The following is an 18,538-nucleotide window of genomic DNA, read 5'->3' on the forward strand; positions in this document are numbered from 1 at the left end:
GCCCTCCCCACACCCTGACCTAACAAAATAGAGAAATAAACCGTCTCTCTCAGGTCAGGGCGTGACAGAACCCCCCCCCAAAGGTGCGGATTCCCGGCCACAAACCTGAACCTATAGGGGAGGGTCCTGGTGGGCATCTATACTTAGCGGCGTCTCTGGTTCGGGGCGTAGCCCCCACACCGCCCGCTGATCCCCCCCCGCTTCTGTGTCGCCGGAGGAACCAGACCATGGATCATCGCCGGAGGCTCTGAACTGCCGACCGCCGCTGAAGACTCTGGGCTGTAGGCCGCCGCTGAAGACTCTGGGCTGCAGACCTCCACTGAAGACTCTGGGCTGCAGACCGCCGCTGAAGACTCTGGGCTGCAGACCGCCGCAGAAGACTCTGGGCTGCAGACCGCCGCTGAAGACTCTGGGCTGCAAACCGTTGCTGAAGACTCTGGACTGCAGACCGTCGCTGAAGACTCTGGACTGCAGACCGTCCCAGGAGGTTCCGGGCTGCAGGCCGTCTCAGGAGGTTCCGGGCTGCAGGCAGTCTCAGGAGGCTCCGGACTGGGGAGCGTCACTGGAGGCTCCGGACTGGGGAGCGTCACTGGAGGCTCCGGACTGGGGAGCGTCGTAGGAGGCTCCGGACTGGGGAGCGTCGCTGAAGGCTCTGGACTGGAGAGCGTCGCTGTAGGTTCCGGACTGGGGACCGTCGCTGCAGGCTCTGTGCCATGGATCATTACTACAGGTTCCGCGCCATGGATCATCACTGGAGGCTTTGTGCCATGGATCATCACTGGAGGCTCCGGGCCATGGATTATCACTGGAGGCTTCGTGCCATGGATCATCCCTACAGGCTCCGGGCCATGGATCATCACTGGAGGCTTTGTGCCATGGATCATCCCTACAAGCTCCGGGCCATGGTTCATCACTGGAGGCTTCGTGCCATGGATTATCACTGGAGGCTCCGGACCATGGATTATCACTGGAGGCTTCATGCCATGGATCATCCCTACAGGCTCCGGGCCATAGATCATCACTGGAGGCTTCGTGCCATGGATCATCACTGGAGGCTTCCTATGTGGAGCTGGAACAGGTCTCACCGGACTGGGGAGATGCACAGGAGACTGGGTGCGCAGAGCAGGCACAGGGTATACTGGGCCGTGGAGGCGCACTGGAGGTCTGGAGCTTAGGGCTGGCACACCCCGTCCTGGCTGGATGTTTATTTTAGCCCAGCAAGGGCGGAGCGCTGGCACTGGACGAACTGGTTTGTGCTGGTGAACGGGGGGTACCGTGCGTAGAGCTGGCGCAGGATAACCTGGGCCGAAGAGACGCACTGGAGACCAGGAACGCTGAGCCGGCACACTTCTTCCTGGCTGACTGCCAACTCTAGCACGGCAACTGTGAGGAGCTTGCACCGAGCGCACCGGGCTGTGAGTGCGCACTGGCGACACAGTGCGCATCACCGCATAACATGGTGCTTGCTCGGTCACTTGCTCCCCACGGAAGCACGGGGAGTTGGCTCAGGTCTCAACCCCGACTTCGCCAATCTCCCCATGTGCCCCCCCAAAAAATATTTTGGGGCGTTGCCGTACTTGTTCCTCATAGTATCGCCGTTCCGCTTTCGCTGCCTCTATCTCCTCTTAAAGACAGCGATACTCCCCAGGCCTTGTCCAGGGTCCTTCCCCATCCAGGATTTCCTCCCAGGTCCAGTCCTCCTGACCACGCTGCTTGGTCCGTTGGTGGTGGGTAGTTCTGTTACGGCTGTCGTAGAGAGGGGACCAAAGCGCAGTGTGGTAAATGTTCATTATATTTATTAAACAATGAAAACACTAGAACAAAGAAACAAACCGAAAAGCCAAACAGTTCCGTCAGGTAACGAAATGCAAAACAGAAAATAACTACCCACAAAACACAGGTGGGAAAAGGCTGCCAAAGTATGATTCCTAATCAGTGTCATGATGTTGGCCTCTTTGAGTACAGGGAGGACAGTTGACCCCCTCCCCCCCCTTTGCACCATCCCCCAACCTACCTTCCCCCACCCAGTCCCTGTGTGAAGGAGTGGTAAAATTCCAGGAGAGTCTCTGGCCACATGGCCCATAGAGAGACACAGGAAATTCTTCCAACTCACAGAATTGGGGAGCCAAGCGACATTTGTGTTCTGGAGAAGGTATGGAAGACTGGTGAAGAATCCAGCTACGAACTGGTCCGCTTGGTACAATTTTGTGATACTCAGAAGAGACAATATAGCCATATTACCATAAAACTGGTTTATATAATAGCCTCAGAGATGAGACTTGCACCACATGGTTGTATAGAATGTATTAATAAGGATAAAGCTATTTGTAATACATTGAGATGCTATGTTCTGATGTTAATGTGATATAATTATATTTCTGTACCAAGCTTAACTCAGTCATGGGCACGCCCCCAGGGACACATACAGGACCAGGCGTCATTTGACAAGCCTGTTCTATGGTCACTATAAAACTATACCCTGATTTACATTTCTCCAGACCAGGCCTCCACTCCATTGCGAGAAGTGGGCCAATAGGTTTGACCATCCAAGTACTCTACTGAAAGTGAACTATACCACGTGGTTAACTTTTAGACTATTGATACTGACAGAATAAGAACAAGTCTTTGATATGAATTATTAGTCTGCAGCTAAGTAAATTATATCATTGAACGCGAAGACCAACGAAACATCCATTCTAGTCGCTTTGAAAGATCCATTCTAACCGAGAGATAGAGAGAGAGAGACAAAACTCTCCACAGAACGACGCTCCAACAAGGATCCCGACGACACACTGAGCGTAAATATATATTGATTGCAATTGTTCCCGAATGAGTGAGCGTTCAATTGTCAATTGTTAATATTAATGAACTCTGTGTACCTCCTCAGCTGAACCTTTATGACCCATTGTTCTACAAGACACCAGCCATGCCTGTTTTAGACCACTAGGGCACATTACTCTACCAATTCTTTGTGACGATAATTACTGTTTGTATACTTTCTGTGAATTAATTAGTTTAGTAAATAAATGATTTTAAGACAATTGATGTATGGATGATTTTAGTAAAGACTGGGTTCGTGCAGATACAACAATTTACGACGTTTGGAATGAGACTGGACGCGAGGTAAAATACACCATTTAAACCAGAAGATAATCGGCCTATACTATAATGGAATATAATATATAATGTTATAATATAGGAAAGTTATATTAGGAAAATTATAACTTTGTAATCTGAATATTCTCCTTGGTGCCCCGATCTCCTAGTTAATTACAATTAAACGATTAATCAGTTTAATCGCGTGATAATAATTACAGGGAGTTAATTGATAAACATGTCTTCAGTTTAATGGTACCCCAAAGACACGACATCAGAGACAACGATAGACAGCTGCCTCTGATTAGGAACCATACTCGGCCCAACACAAAGAAATACAAAACATAGAATGCCCACCCCACACCCTAACCTAACAAAATAGAGAAATAAACCGTCTCTCTCAGGTCAGGGCGTGACACCCCCACCTAATAATTTCCTATCAGACCAGCTTACCTCGATTACCACGAGAGGGCTAAGGTTTGAGTAGAGACCAGCTTACCTCGATTACCACGAGAGGGCTAAGGTTTGAGTAGATTGCTGAATCTTTTAACCATACCACGTGGTTAAACTCTGAGACTATCGATCCGACAGAATAAGAGCTACTCTTCGATACTAATTACTAGTCTGCAGCTAGACATTATGTACCCATGAATGCGAGGACCGACAACTGCCGAAACATCTATCCTATAACAATATTTCTGAATGGGACTCTGAACTATCCATTCTAACCACGGCAGAGAGAGAGAGGGCGGACAAACTCTCCAACAGGATGAACTTCCAACAGAGATCACGACGACACACTGAGCGTAAATATATATATTGATTGAAATTATTCCTGAATGAGTGAGCATTCATGTGCAAAGGATTAGCATTTCAATTGTTATAATTATCAACTTTGTAGTGTCTTATCTTTCGCGCCCTTCTCAGTCCCTTTGTCTACCAAGCCACGATACCGGTTTAGCCCACTAGGGCACATCCCCTATCATTTCCTTGTAACCATATCTACCTTGTTTGTTTGTATGTGCATTTCTGTGATTATTTAGTTAGTTAATAAATAAATGATTGAGACAATTGATGTATGGATGATTCTTAGTGAAGACTGGGTTCGTGCAGATAACCAACAATTTACGAAGTTTGGAATGAGACTAACGTGAGGTTAAGAATAATTCATTAATTAGAAGACTAATTGATCAGATATTAAAATATCTGAAAGTTATATTAGGAAAATGATAACTTTGTAATCTGAATATTTTCCTTGGTGCCCCGACTTCCTAGTTAATTACATTTACCTGATTAGTTCATCACATAATAATAATTACAGAGAATTGATTTGATAAACTAACAGTCTTCAGTTTAATGATGCCAAAGACACGACCCATTCATCAGCATTTCTCTGACTACGTTCTTCCATTGAGTCAAAAAAAATTCTGATTCCAGGAGGACACTGAGTTGTTGCTATCGATAAGGTGTCTGATTCATCATTTTCACCTCAAATAGAAGTGGAGGGACTTTAGTCAGAGGTTGCTTGTTGTGAGCGCTGATGGAACTTTATGCACTTGGCCAGATGATTCTGCATATTTGTTGCATTTTTCACATATGCTTTGGCACAGTATTTGCAAATGTACACAGAATTTTTTTCTACATTAGCTGCAGTGAAATGACTCCACACATCAGATAGTGCCCGTGGCATTTTCCTGTAAAGATTAGAAAAAAATGAGTAAAAAAAAACAAATACAATTCCATGTACAGATAGATAGTTAAGCAATAAGATTAAACATCTCCTTTGTAAGATAAATGTTTTAAAATGAAACATGTATGGAAACAGGTGAATTAACACTCCTCAGTTAGCAGGCTCAAGCAAGCTAAACCCCACATGGTAGCAAAAACTAACAGCCAAAATTGTTAACAAGTTAGAAATGATTTAAACACACTTTGCTGTAGGCTACTATTTACTAGTTAACAAAAAATCATGTATGTCATATAAAATATATTCACCCAACCCAGTATTGTAACTGGTTGGGGTGCAAATATATTTTAGATACTAACAGTTTACAGACGGTAGGCAATTAAGATCACAGTTATGAAAAATTAGGACACTAAAGAGGCCTTTCTACTGACTCTGAAAAACACCAAAAAGAAGATGCCCAGGGTCCCTGCTCATCTGCGTGAACGTGCCTTAGGCATGCTGCAAGGAGGCGTGAGGACTGCAGATGTGGCCAGAGTAATAAATTGCAATGTCCGTACCGTGAGACGCCAAAGCCAGAGCTACAGGGAGACAGGACGGACAGCTGATCGTCCTCGCAGTGGCAGACTACGTGTAACAACACCTGCACAGGATCGGTACATCCGAACATCACACCTGTGGGACAGGATGGCAACAACAACTGCCCGAGTTACACCGGGAACGCACAATCCCTCCATCAGTGCTCAGACTGTCCGCAATAGGCTGAGAGAGGCTGGACTGAGGGCTTTTAGGCCTGTTGTAAGGCAGGTCCTCACCAGACATCACCGGCATGAACGTTGCCTATGGGCACAAACCCACCGTCGATGGACCAGATAGGACTGGCAAAAAGTGCTCTCCACTGACGAGTCACGGTTTTGTCTCACCAGGGGTGATGGTTGGATTCACGTTTATCATCAAAGAAATGAGCTTTACACTGAGGCCTGTACTTTGGGGCGGGATCGATTTGGAGGTGGAGGGTCCGTCATGGTCTGAGGCGGTGTGTCACAGCATCATCGGACTGAGCTTGTTGTCATTGCAGGCCATCTCAACGCTATGCGTTACAGGGAAGACATCCTCCTCCCTCATGTGGTACCCTTCCTGCAGGCTCATCCTGACATGACCCTCCAGCATGACAATGCCACCAGCCATACTGCTCGTTCTGTGCGTGATTTCCTGCAAGACAGGAATGTCAGTGTTCTGCCATGGCCAGCGACGAGCCCGGATCTCAATCCCATTGAACACGCCTGGCACCTGTTGGATCAGAGGGTGAGGGCTAGGGCCATTCCCCCCCAGAAATATCCAGGAACTTGCAGGTGCCTTTGTGGAAGAGTGGGGTAACATCTCACAGCAATAACTGGCAAATCTGGTGCAGTCTATGAGGAGGAGATGCACTGCAGTCCTTAATGCACCAGATACTGACTGTTACTTTTGATTTTGACCCCCCCCCCCCCCCCTTTGTTCAGGGACACATTATTCCATTTCTGTTAGTCACATGTCTGTGGAACTTGATCAGTTTATGTCTCTGTTGTTGAATCTTATGTTCATACAAATATTTACACATGTTACGTTTGCTGAAAATAAACACAGTTGACAGTGAGAGGATGTTTCTTTTTTGCTGAGTTTATAAGTGTTACCTGTTTTATAATTGTTTGATATTCCGTGAATACTTGCATTTCCTGTGTGTATTATCATTATCATGTATCTTAATGCTGTATAGATTTCATGCTCACTAAAAATGTTATTTGAGTTTGAGCAATGCAAAAACTAACAGCAGCTCTTTTGGGAATCTTAAATGGACTCTTGCACAGTCTGGCCTTTTGGGACAGCCAAAGGCTTGTAGAGGAGGGAAGAAAACAGGGCTTAGAATACCTGTCCTGACTCGTGACCCCGTAAAGCAGCACAAGCCTCATAGTCCTGTTGACTTCATAGTCTAGTCTACCCTGCACTCTGGTGTGGAGCACACAGATGCCCCATCAAATGTCTGTAAAGACTTTGCTTCCCAACTTTCTCTTGTGTAACATGAGATCCTTAAGACACAAGGTAGAGGAGCTTTTACCACTGTGACTGACGAGACTGCCATTGTAGCTGTGACCGAGTCCTGGTTAAACGAAGATATCCCAGACTCAATAGTCAGTCTTCAAGGATGTAGTCTGCATAGAAAGGACACAGTAACCTCATGTGGTGGGGGTGTAGCCATGCATAATGCACAGCATCCTTCACAAGCGTTTACTGGACTTTGAGGACGACAGCGTTGAGCGTTTGTGGACTTGGCTGAGACCATGTCTCCTACCACGTGGCATTAACTGCATTGTGTCTGCTGTCCTCTATAATCCCACCAAATCTTCTAAGGAGGCCCGATCTGACTCCCAGGTCCTGGAAAATCTCAAGAAGTGCCTTAGTACTATTCAACACAGGGTCAAAACAAATAGCAACACTTAACCAGCATGGCTACCACAGCATTCTGCAGTGATATCCCATCTGGTTTGCACTTAGTCGGACTATCATTTGTTTTTCAACAGGACAATGACCCGAAACACCTCCAGGCTGTAAGGGCTATTTGACCAAGATGGAGAGTGATTGAGTGCTGCATCAGATGACCTGGTCTCCACAATTACCTGACCTCAACCGAATTGAGATGATTTGGGATGAGTTGGACCGCAGAGTGAAGGAAAAGCAGTCAACAAGTGCTCAGCATATGAGGGAAATCATTCAAGACATTTGGAAAAGCATTCCAGGTGAAGCTGGTTGAGAGAATGCCAAGAGTGTGCAAAGCTGTAATCAAGGCAAAGGGTGGCTACTTTGAAGAATCTCAAATATAAAATATATTTTGATTTGTTTAACACTTTTTTGGTTGCTACATGATTCCATATGTGTTATTTCATAGTTTTGATGTCTTCACTATTATTATACAATGTAGAAAATAGTAAAAATAAACAAAAACCCTTGAATGAGTAGGTGTGTCCAAACTTTTGACTGGTCCTGTATGTAAATGAGATATTTCTCTATTTAATTTTCAATAAATAAGCAAACATTTCTAAAAACGTTGTCACTATGGCGTATTGTGTGTAGATGAGTGAGAAAAAACATATTTAATCCACAGCCCAACATGTGGGCTGTGAATGCTTTCTGAAGGCACTGTGGTCCTCATCAGGTAAACAGCATCTCATTTCATATTGTTATGCAATGATGTTTTACATAATAAACTTGAACTAGATATTGTGATGGCAGAGGGTGAGGCTATAACAGTGTAGTATGTATGGGGGTGTGGCTATAACAGTGTAGTATGTATGGGGGTGAGGCTATAACAGTGTAGTATGTATGGGGGTGAGTCTATAACAGTGTAGTATGTATGGTCCTATACAGGGGTACAGTAGCTAGTGTGATGGCAGGGGGTGAGGCTATAACAGTGTAGTATGTATGGGGGTGAGGCTATAACAGTGTAGTATGTATGGGGGTGTGGCTATAACAGTGTAGTATGTATGGGGGTGTGGCTATAACAGTGTAGTATGTATGGGGGTGAGGCTATAACAGTGTAGTATGTATGGGGGTGTGGCTATAACAGTGTAGTATGTATGGGGGTGTGGCTATAACAGTGTAGTATGTATGGTCCTATACAGGGGTACAGTAGCTAGTGTGATGGCAGGGGGTGAGGCTATAACAGTGTAGTATGTATGGGGGTGTGGCTATAACAGTGTAGTATGTATGGGGTGAGGCTATAACAGTGTAGTATGTATGGTCCTATACAGGGGTACAGTAGCTAGTGTGATGGCAGGGGGTGAGGCTATAACAGTGTAGTATGTATGGGGTGTGGCTATAACAGTGTAGTATGTATGGGGTGAGGCTATAACAGTGTAGTATGTATGGTCCTATACAGGGATACAGTAGCTAGTGTGATGGCAGGGGGTGTGTCTATAACAGTGTAGTATGTATGGGGGTGTGTCTATAACAGTGTAGTATGTATGGTCCTATACAGGGGTACAGTAGCTAGTGTGATGGCAGGGGGTGAGGCTATAACAGTGTAGTATGTATGGGGGTGTGGCTATAACAGTGTAGTATGTATGGGGGTGTGGCTATAACAGTGTAGTATGTATGGGGGTGAGGCTATAACAGTGTAGTATGTATGGTCCTATACAGGGGTACAGTAGCTAGTGTGATGGCAGGGGGTGAGGCTATAACAGTGTATGTATGGCCCTATACAGGGGTACAGTAGCTAGTGTGATGGCAGGGGGTGTGGAGTGTGGCTGCTGTGTCATAATAACAGTTGTCTAATCTGTGATTATCAAGATTATCTGAGAGCAGTGTGCTGGTCGTCCTTTACACCGTTCTAGTGTTCCTAATCTACTGTCACAATCTGACACTAGTACTCCTACAGAGGAGAGGAGATGCTAGGCTAGGTCTGACACTACTACTACAGAGGAGAGGAGACGCTAGGCTAGGTCTGACAGTACTACTACAGAGGAGAGGAGATGCTAGGCTAGGTCTGACACTACTACTACAGAGGAGAGGAGACGCTAGGCTAGGTCTGACAGTACTACTACAGAGGAGAGGAGACGCTAGGCTAGGTCTGACAGTACTACTCCTACAGAGGAGGGGAGACGCTAGGCTAGGTATGATGCTACTACTCCCACAGAGGAGAGGAGATGCTAGGCTAGGTCTGACACTACTACTACTACTACTACTACTACTACTACAGAGGAGAGGAGACGCTAGGCTAGGTCTGACACTAATACTCCCACAGAGGAGAGGAGACGCTAGGCTAGGTCTGACACTACTACTACAGAGGAGAGGAGATGCTAGGCTAGGTCTGACACTACTACTACAGAGGAGAGGAGACGCTAGGCTAGGTCTGACACTACTACTACAGAGGAGAGGAGACGCTAGGCTAGGTCTGAACACTACTACTACAGAGGAGAGGAGATGCTAGGCTAGGTCTGACACTACTACTACAGAGGAGAGGAGACGCTAGGCTAGGTCTGACACTACTACTACAGAGGAGAGGCGACGCTAGGCTAGGTCTGACACTACTACTACAGAGGAGACGCTAGGCTAGGTCTGACACTACTACTCCTACAGAGGAGATGCTAGGCTAGGTCTGACACTACTACTCCTACAGAGGAGAGGAGATGCTAGGCTAGGTCTGACACTACTACTCCTACAGAGGAGAGGAGACGCTAGGCTAGGTCTGATGCTACTACTCCTAAAGAGGAGAGGAGACGCTAGGCTAGGTCTGATGCTACTACTCCCACAGAGGAGAGGAGACGCTAGGCTAGGTCTGATGCTACTACTCCTATAGAGGAGAGGAGATGCTAGGCTAGGTCTGACACTACTACTCCTACAGAGGAGAGGAGACGCTAGGCTAGGTCTGATGCTACTACTCCCACAGAGGAGAGGAGACGCTAGGCTAGGTCTGACACTACTACTCCTACAGAGGAGAGGAGACGCTAGGCTAGGTTAGCCATGACTAATACAGAGGAGAGGAGATGCTAGGCTAGGATAGCCATGTGCTACAGCATAAGCCTGCTGCTGCTGCTGCTGCTACTCTGTCTTTTGTTTACATTAGTTCTAAGCATAATGTATTGCTTGCTATATTATGAATGGCTATTGGTAGTATTTTTCCCACTCAAGGCACTCAACTTAAAGGGATATTTGGGGATTTTGGCACTGGGGCACTTTAACTACTTCCCCAGAGTCAGATGAACTCATGGATACTGTTTGTATGTCTCTGTGTCCAGTATGAAGGAAGTTAGAGGTAGTTTTGTGAGCCAATGCTAACTAGCGTTAGCACAATGACTAAGTATATGGGTATTGCTTTAATGTGTCATAAAACATTATTGATAATGAGAGGCCACACACACACACACACACACACACACACACACACACACACACACACACACACACACACACACACACACACACACACACACACACACACACACACACACACACACACACACACGCACACACACAGCAGTATGGAAGAAGAGGGAAATAAATGAAGACACAGTAGACCTCTTCAGCCTCCCTGTCACAAGAAGAGCATCATGAGAGGATTAGGAAAGAGGAAAACACTTCTACTTATTATAATCATCACTATTATTGGTTTAATATGACTGTTTTGAAGTGGGGGGATAATACAATATACACATGGAGAATATTAATGGATCGCATCACGACAATGATGACAGAGAATAATATAGACAAGAATACACTCTGAGAGACCTGGAGTCTGTATGTTGTAAAAGTGTCATTATCTGCATAGGATAAGGTCTGCTGATATTTACATGAGTAGTACTTTGCCACAACACTCATTGGATGACAAAGGAAAGGCTTGTCTGTCATTGGCTGAAGAGTGGGCAGCGTTTGGCAGAGATTGGACAATAGACATTCCAAGCAGGAAGGAACCCTAGGGAGTGCACTACTTTTGACCGGGGACCATAGGACTCTGGCAAAAAGTAGTGCACTACATAGGGAATAGGACGAAACCAAAGCCTCCGTGTCAAAAGACAGGATCATCAAAACAATACATATATGAAGTATAAAATGAAAAAGTAATTATTAATAAAATATAATTTTTGATGGACAACTATTTCTATGTACCTTATCCCCACTATAATAATCTGCAGTCCTCCGAGTTCCTCCGTTCGCTTTCTTCTGCTTTTTAGAATTCATTCCCAGACACACATTTTAACTCTATAACACATGTGTTACATCCTCCTAACAAAGCTTGGTAGCTGTGTGAATTTCATGACATTGGCTTAGAGATGGCTATTGGTATGGTCATGATAGCTGTGGCCCATCTGTTGAATAGAGAGAGATACAGCAGTCTGTTATTGAACAGTTAGGGGCCACGGGCCAGTGACCAGTAATCCAGTCCATGACAATGTAATGATGCTGTTAGATGATAAAACAGCATTCATTTAAAGGTAGAGTGAGAGGCCTATGTATTGTAGAAGGACGCAGATGTTTCCTCTCTCTCTCTTCTCTTATTCCAATATGTCCAGCCAAGGTCTCAGAGTCCTCCTCCCTTCAATCAACACAACTCTTGTTCTTCTTGTCCTCTGGGACTCACATGGTCCCTATAAGTTACACAGAGCTATGTTTGCTTTCTGTGCCCAAAGTCATGAGCTGTCCTGTCTTCCAGGCTAGAGGTCAACATGATGTCTGGTGGGTAAATGATCTGAACCCATGCTGTCATTCCATGGTTACAGAGTTCCAAACTCAACAGTTCATGTGTGAGGTGGTGTCCTTTGGCTTGGACCGGTGGTTTCTAAGAGCTCTAGCAGGGTGATGGTAAGAGGGTGGTGAAGTAAGGGTGATGAAAAGAGGGTGAGACATGAAACAGAATGCAGAAACAACCCATGGTGGGAAGGGTGGAGAAGAGAGGAGTGAGTGGAAGAGGAGGTGAAAGGAGCTTTGGCACAGTTCATTGGGATCCATCCCTTTCTAGTCTCCCTCTCTCTCTCTCTCCCTCTCTTTCTCTCTCTCTCTCTCTCTCCCTCTCTCCCGCTCTCTCGCTCTCTCCCTCTCTCTCTCTCTTTCCCTCTCTCTCCCTCTCTCTCTCCCCTCTCTCTCCTCTCTGACTTCCTCACTCTCTCGTTTTGAAGAGTCTGTAAAGTAAGAGGAGTCTATCCAGCCTCCCACTCCCATTCCACCAACCAGGGAACAAGGATACTGGTGACATCACTTCCTGTCCGTCACTGCACGAGCCACCAATCAGGGGACAGTTGTGAAGGGGAGAGGAAGCAAATGGCCGACCAGTAGACAACAAACAAAATGAACAGCCTTTCTGTTTTGCATTCGCCTGCTTGTCGGTCAAGTCCTCCCTCAGGCAGCTTGAGTCATATAAAAGTCTCATTCAATTACTAGCAACGCATTTGTTTACTTTATTTATATATTTCATGATTCATTTTTATTTATTTATTATTGTTATATAATCTTACACCCCTCATAGGCTACATGTCCTTCCATTCCAGCCCCTCCCTTCCCCATCGTCCAGACTCCCTCCCTTCCCCATGTGGAACTGTCCGTCCGTCCATCCATCGTCCAGACTCCCTCCCTCATGGAACTGTCCGTGTATATCGTAGACCCTCCCTTCCCCATGTGGAACTGTCCGTCCGTCCATCCATCGTCCAGACTCCCTCCCTTCCCCATGTGGAACTGTCCGTCCGTCCATCCATCGTCCAGACTCCCTCCCTTCCTTCGCTACTTGCAGACAAATTGATCCACCAGTGAAGTGCACCTCTTACACTTGACATAACAACACCAGTGAAACTTGCAGTGACATCTCTCATGCTTATAGGTCTTGAACTGGTCGTATCCTCTCCCGCAGCACATGAGTTCACACCCATCCATCCCCTCTGACGTCTTGTTACAGAGTCTCCCCAGGGTTCCCATGGAGCCAGTGGTGTCGTTCTTCAGACAGTAGTCTGGGCTCTGGTCGGTGTAGACCAGATCCTCGGGGGTCGGGACGTTGAAGCGTTTATCGACCTGCTCCAGTTTTCCTTTGCGTCCGATGCGCATGGCGGCGGCGCTGTCGTACTTCTCCTTCAGAAACTCTCCGACGCGGCGGAAGTCTGCCAGCTGGAGCCAGCACGTCTTCAGACTGCAGGAACCGGACACGCCATGACACTTACACGCCACGTTGGCCAGGTTATACACCGACTGGGAGAGGAGAGAGAGGGAGATTAGTAATGGTCCAAGAATACTTCAAATACATTACACATGAAGAGCTTGAAAACTCTGTTCATTAACCTGCGTTTTTGCACTTCCTGCCACTTATTAAGCATGCATTCTGACTGTGTGGAGTTTGGTTGCTTTCTGGTAGATTGGTGCGACACAGCTGCCCTCTAGTGGCTGAATTAAAACATGACATCCTGAGAGTGACTCTCCCTCCTAACACAGCAGAGCACTGCCAGAGAGAGAGCCCCAGGGTGTTTCACTTTACACTCTCTTGTCTAACAGAGAGGCAGCCAGGGGGAGTGTTTTGGGAAACAATGGGGGGGAATGGAGAATGGGGAATGGAGAATGGAGATTCGGTCCTAAAATACATAACAAATGTTTAGTTTAGTGGACTAAAAGCTTCCTGCTGACCTACACAGAGAAGCTCCCAGCTGGTTCAATACCACAACCTGAACTAAACAAACAGTTGACTTTAAAATAGCACACAGAACCAGCAGAGGAAATGTACCTACTCTCCAAACTAGTCAGACAATTCCACACTATACGTAGAGACTTTGGAATCAAGGTGAAGGTGGGGAGAGAGTTCAAACAGCCACTGACCATTAGATATGGCCCTGAGAGGAAATGTCTGAAGCACAAGACACACACACACACACACACACACACACACACACACACACACACACACACACACACACACACACACACACACATTCTCTTAAGCATGACTAAAGTAAATAAGCATGACTTAAAAGCAACAGACTGTCTTTAAAAATCACAGTTACTAACTTTACAAGCATGACATCTTTGGGTGTTGCTGTTATTTACAAGCACTCATCTGAGGAGTGATGTTAAACTAGTGGAGAACAGAGAGGACGACTGGTGATATTAAACTAGTGGAGAAACAGAGAGGACGACTGGTGACATTAAACTAGTGGAGAACAGAGAGGACGACTGGTGACATTAAACTAGTGGAGAACAGAGAGGACGACTGGTGACATTAAACTAGTGGAGAACAGAGAGGACGACTGGTGACATTAAACTAGTGGAGAACAGAGAGGACGACTGGTGACATTAAACTAGTGGAAAACAGAGAGGACGACTGGTGACATTAAACTAGTGGAGAACAGAGAGGACGACTGGTGACATTAAACTAGTGGAGAACAGAGAGGACGACTGGTGACATTAAACTAGTGGAGAACAGAGAGGACGACTGGTGACATTAAACTAGTGGAGAACAGAGAGGACGACTGGTGACATTAAACTAGTGGAGAACAGAGAGGACGACTGGTGACGTTAAACTAGTGGAGAACAGAGAGGACGACTGGTGACGTTAAACTAGTGGAGAACAGAGAGGACGACTGGTGACGTTAAACTAGTGGAGAACAGAGAGGACGACTGGTGACATTAAACTAGTGGAGAACAGAGAGGACGACTGGTGACATTAAACTAGTGGAAAACAGAGAGGACGACTGGTGACATTAAACTAGTGGAGAACAGAGAGGACGACTGGTGACATTAAACTAGTGGAGAAACAGAGAGGACGACTGGTGACATTAAACTAGTGGAGAACAGAGAGGACGACTGGTGACATTAAACTAGTGGAGAACAGAGAGGACGACTGGTGACATTAAACTAGTGGAGAACAGAGAGGACGACTGGTGACATTAAACTAGTGGAGAACAGAGAGGACGACTGGTGACATTAAACTAGTGGAGAACAGAGAGGACGACTGGTGACATTAAACTAGTGGAGAACAGAGAGGACGACTGGTGACATTAAACTAGTGGAGAACAGAGAGGACGACTGGTGACATTAAACTAGTGGAGAACAGAGAGGACGACTGGTGACATTAAACTAGTGGAGAACAGAGAGGACGACTGGTGACATTAAACTAGTGGAGAACAGAGAGGACGACTGGTGACATTAAACTAGTGGAGAACAGAGAGGACGACTGGTGACATTAAACTAGTGGAGAACAGAGAGGACGACTGGTGACATTAAACTAGTGGAGAACAGAGAGGACGACTGGTGACATTAAACTAGTGGAGAACAGAGAGGACGACTGGTGACATTAAACTAGTGGAGAACAGAGAGGACGACTGGTGACATTAAACTAGTGGAGAACAGAGAGGACGACTGGTGACATTAAACTAGTGGAGAACAGAGAGGACGACTGGTGACATTAAACTAGTGGAGAACAGAGAGGACGACTGGTGACATTAAACTAGTGGAGAACAGAGAGGACGACTGGTGACATTAAACTAGTGGAGAACAGAGAGGACGACTGGTGACATTAAACTAGTGGAGAACAGAGAGGACGACTGGTGACATTAAACTAGTGGAGAACAGAGAGGACGACTGGTGACATTAAACTAGTGGAGAACAGAGAGGACGACTGGTGACATTAAACTAGTGGAGAACAGAGAGGACGACTGGTGACATTAAACTAGTGGAGAACAGAGAGGACGACTGGTGACATTAAACTAGTGGAGAACAGAGAGGACGACTGGTGACATTAAACTAGTGGAGAACAGAGAGGACGACTGGTGACATTAAACTAGTGGAGAACAGAGAGGACGACTGGTGACATTAAACTAGTGGAGAACAGAGAGGACGACTGGTGACATTAAACTAGTGGAGAACAGAGAGGACGACTGGTGACATTAAACTAGTGGAGAACAGAGGAAACACAAAGGGTGTAGCAGCCTCCTGCTGGGGCTGGAGGACTGACCGGTAGTCACACACACGTGTGTTTAGAAACGTGTCCATGTGATCAAGCAGTGAACCAAATGTCCGACACAAAAGCAAAGCTTATGAATAAATTCCAGAGACAGGCTCCTCAAGTGAGAAAGAGAAAGGGACAGAGAAGTGAGAGAGAAAAAAGAGAGGAGAGGAGAAGAGAGAAGTGAGGGAGAGAGGGAGTGGGAGACTATTTAGAGGTCTTTGTGTCTGTGCAGTGTCCTGTGGGTCCAATGACCTTAACCACTGGGCATGATGACATCAAAGCACCCCTTCATCACCTCTTTTTGCTCTGTTTTGCTCTTTCTCTTTCGCTCTCTCCCTTTCTCCTTCTCTTTCTCTTTCCCTGCCTCTCTTTTGCTGTCTCCCTCTCATTCTCTCTCTCCATATAGCTTCTCTCCATATAGCTTCACTCCATATAGCTTCTCTCCATATAGCTTCTCTCCATATAGCTTCCCTCCATATAGCTTCCCTCCATATAGCTTCTCTCCATATAGCTTCCCTCCATATAGCTTCACTCCATGTAGCTTCTCTCCATATAGCTTCTCTCCATATAGCTTCTCTCCATATAGCTTCCCTCCATATAGCTTCTCTCCATATAGCTTCCCTCCATATAGCTTCTCTCCATATAGCTTCCCTCCATATAGCTTCTCTCCATATAGCTTCCCTCCAAATAGCTTCCCTCCATATAGCTTCTCTCCATATAGCTTCCCTCCATATAGCTTCTCTCCATATAGCTTCCCTCCATATAGCTTCTCTCCATATAGCTTCTCTCCATATAGCTTCCCTCCATATAGCTTCTCTCCATATAGCTTCCCTCCATATAGCTTCTCTCCATATAGCTTCTCTCCATATAGCTTCCCTCCATATAGCTTCCCTCCATATAGCTTCCCTCCATATAGCTTCCCTCCAAATAGCTTGCCTCCATATAGCTTCTCTCCATATAGCTTCCCTCCATATAGCTTCTCTCCATATAGCTTCCCTCCATATAGCTTCTCTCCATATAGCTTCCCTCCATATAGCTTCTCTCCATATAGCTTCTCTCCATATAGCTTCTCTCCATATAGCTTCTCTCCATATAGCTTCCCTCCATATAGCTTCTCTCCATATAGCTTCTCTCCATATAGCTTCTCTCCATATAGCTTCTCTCCATATAGCTTCTCTCCATATAGCTTCCCTGCATTATTTTGTAAAGGAAGAGAAGTGGAGCACAGAAATACCTCTGCCCCCCCCTCCGCATACCTGTTTGTTTACCCAGAAAGAGACGGAAAGAGACAGAGAGATACCTGATACCTTTCTAACACCTTTCCCCCAACAGCCTGTCAACTCCCACACCTGGATGACTGTGCACCTGCAAATCCAGGTTCTCTCTCTGGTATCCTTAAACGGAACTGGTTATTACATTCTGAACCACAAGGGGGCAATAACTCCCATTCATACCTGTGGCTTCACTGCTTGAGGCTATCCAAGGCCTCTAACTCAACACAAAGTGTAACACAAATCCTTCTCACCCTTTTGTCACGATCATGGCTAGTTTGTATATGGCTTATGTCAAATTGACGTCAAAAGTAGATTTTATTTTAGCATTTTAGCTAACCCTTTTCCTAACCTTGACCTAATTATCCTAACCTGCTACGTTAATTGTCCTAACCCGCTACGTAACTTCTCCTAACCGGCTACGTAACTTCTCCTAACCGGCTACGTAACTTCTCCTAACCCGCTACGTAAGTTCTCCTAACCCGCTACGTAACTTCTCCTAACCGGCTACGTAAGTTCTCCTAACCCGCTACGTAAGTTCTCCTAACCCGCTACGTAAGTTCTCATAACCCGCTACGTAAGTTCTCCTAACCGGCTACGTAAGTTCTCCTAACCCGCTACGTAAGTTCTCCTAACCTGCTACGTAAGTTCTCCTAACCCGCTACGTAAGTTCTCCTAACCCGCTACGTAAGTTCTCCTAACCTGCTACGTAAGTTCTCCTAACCCGCTACGTAAGTTCTCCTAACCCGCTACGTAAGTTCTCCTAACCCGCTACGTAAGTTCTCCTAACCTGCTACGTAAGTTCTCCTAACCCGCTACGTAAGTTCTCCTAACCCGCTACGTAAGTTCTCCTAACCCGCTACGTAAGTTCTCCTAACCTGCTACGTAAGTTCTCCTAACCCGCTACGTAAGTTCTCCTAACCCGCTACGTAAGTTCTCCTAACCGGCTACGTAAGTTCTCCTAACCCGCTACGTAAGTTCTCCTAACCCGCTACGTAAGTTCTCCTAACCCGCTACGTAAGTTCTCCTAACCCGCTA

The 18,538-nt window shown here is 46.1% G+C and overlaps 1 protein-coding gene across 1 annotated transcript in view; it reads right to left on the minus strand.

The window, feature by feature from the left end:
- Window positions 1–10,897: 10,897 nt before the first annotated feature.
- Window positions 10,898–18,538, minus strand: part of wnt5b (wingless-type MMTV integration site family, member 5b) — a 206,642-nt gene continuing 199,001 nt past the window's right edge. Inside the window, exons 6-7 of the mRNA XM_045700259.1 lie at window positions 12,909–13,483; window positions 10,898–12,873 (exon numbers count right to left, since the gene is read on the minus strand). Coding sequence (XP_045556215.1) covers window positions 13,025–13,483 — 459 coding nt within the window. The 3' untranslated portion in view covers window positions 10,898–12,873; window positions 12,909–13,024. The remainder of the gene's footprint in view (window positions 12,874–12,908; window positions 13,484–18,538) is intronic.

Source organism: Salmo salar, chromosome ssa17 (assembly GCF_905237065.1).
Source record: "Salmo salar chromosome ssa17, Ssal_v3.1, whole genome shotgun sequence".
NCBI classification, from domain to species: Eukaryota; Metazoa; Chordata; class Actinopteri; order Salmoniformes; family Salmonidae; genus Salmo; species Salmo salar.